Below are 1,441 nucleotides of genomic sequence, written 5' to 3' on the forward strand. Positions count from 1 at the left end.
CTGAGCTGATAGCAGAAGTTGATAGTGCACTGAACGGTGTCGATCAATCAACGCAATTCTATGCTTCAAAGCATGCCAGACAGGCTAGACACATGAGAAAGTCTTCACCTTACACGGTGTCTTTCCCTATGCAGACAAAATACCTTTTGGCTCGAGAGTTTCAGAGAATTCGTAATAATATCGGGTTCCATGGTTTCTCTCTGCTAGCAAACTCCCTTATGGCATTGGTGCTATCGTCAATCTTTTACAATTTACCATCCGCAACTTCGTCCTTTTACTATAGAGGTGCTGCAATGTTCTTTGCACTCTTAGTCAATGGATTCTCATCATTCTTGGAGATCATGTCCTTGTTTGAGGCTAGACCTATAATCGAGAAGCATAAAGGATACGGTCTGTACCATCCTTCTGCTGATGCTCTAGCATCTGTTTTGTCTCAGATTCCTTTCAAGATTTTCACTGCGCTGTTCTTTAACTTGATTTACTACTTTATGGTTAACTTCAGAAGAGAGCCAGGGTATTTCTTCTTTTATCTGTTTGTTAATATCTTGGCTACCTTCACAATGTCCCATTACTTCAGGTTAGTCGGCTCCATGTCATCTACGTTGCCACAAGCTGTGGTTCCCGGTAATATTATTATGTTGACGATGATCTTGTTTACAGGCTTCACAATTCCAATCAATTATATGCTTGGATGGTGCAGATGGATTAACTACTTGGATCCTATGGCATATGCCTTTGAGTCATTAATGGTCAATGAGTTTTACAACAGAATCTTTGAATGTTCGTCCTATATTCCGGGAAACCCAGCTGATAATCCATCTTGGCCTTCAGACTCTTGGGTTTGTAATGTTGTTGGTGCGTCCGCTGGTGAAACATATGTCAATGGTACATTGTACTTGGAAACTTCGTTTCGATATAGTCATGGAAATAAATGGAGAAACGTTGGTATCTTGATCGCATTCATGATTGCTTTACTTGCTGCCTACATGTTATTCTCTGAGTACAACGAGTCTGCAAAGCAAAAGGGTGAGATCTTGTTGTTCCAACGTTCTACTCTGAGAAAATTGAAGAGGGAGAAGGCCTTGAATGATATTGAAACTGGTAAAGAGCGTGATATCACGCTTGAGCCTGAAGAAGAAGATGTCAATGTTGATGTTATCCAAGCCGGTAAGGATATTTTCCACTGGAGAGATGTTCACTACACAATTAAGATCAAGTCTGAATATCGTGAGATTCTATCTGGTGTCGATGGCTGGGTCAAGCCTGGCACTCTGACTGCCCTGATGGGTGCATCTGGTGCTGGTAAGACCACCTTGTTGGATGTCCTTGCCAGTCGTGTCACCATGGGTGTTGTCACCGGTAGTATGTTTGTCAATGGCCACTTGAGAGACTCTTCTTTCCAGAGATCTACTGGTTACGTTCAGCAACAAGATTTGCATTT

At 42.0% G+C, this 1,441-nt stretch overlaps 1 protein-coding gene across 1 annotated transcript; it reads left to right on the forward strand.

The window, feature by feature from the left end:
- Window positions 1–92: 92 nt before the first annotated feature.
- CYBJADRAFT_175125 (uncharacterized protein) lies at window positions 93–1,418 on the forward strand (the record flags this gene model as incomplete). The annotated part of the gene is made up of 1 exon (XM_020216664.1): window positions 93–1,418. A coding segment is annotated over one exon (1,326 nt), but the record flags the coding sequence as incomplete, so codon positions are not given.
- Window positions 1,419–1,441: the final 23 nt, after the last annotated feature.

The sequence above is a fragment of the Cyberlindnera jadinii genome (assembly GCF_001661405.1).
Source record: "Cyberlindnera jadinii NRRL Y-1542 unplaced genomic scaffold CYBJAscaffold_17, whole genome shotgun sequence".
Taxonomy (NCBI): Eukaryota; Fungi; Ascomycota; class Saccharomycetes; order Phaffomycetales; family Wickerhamomycetaceae; genus Williopsis; species Williopsis jadinii.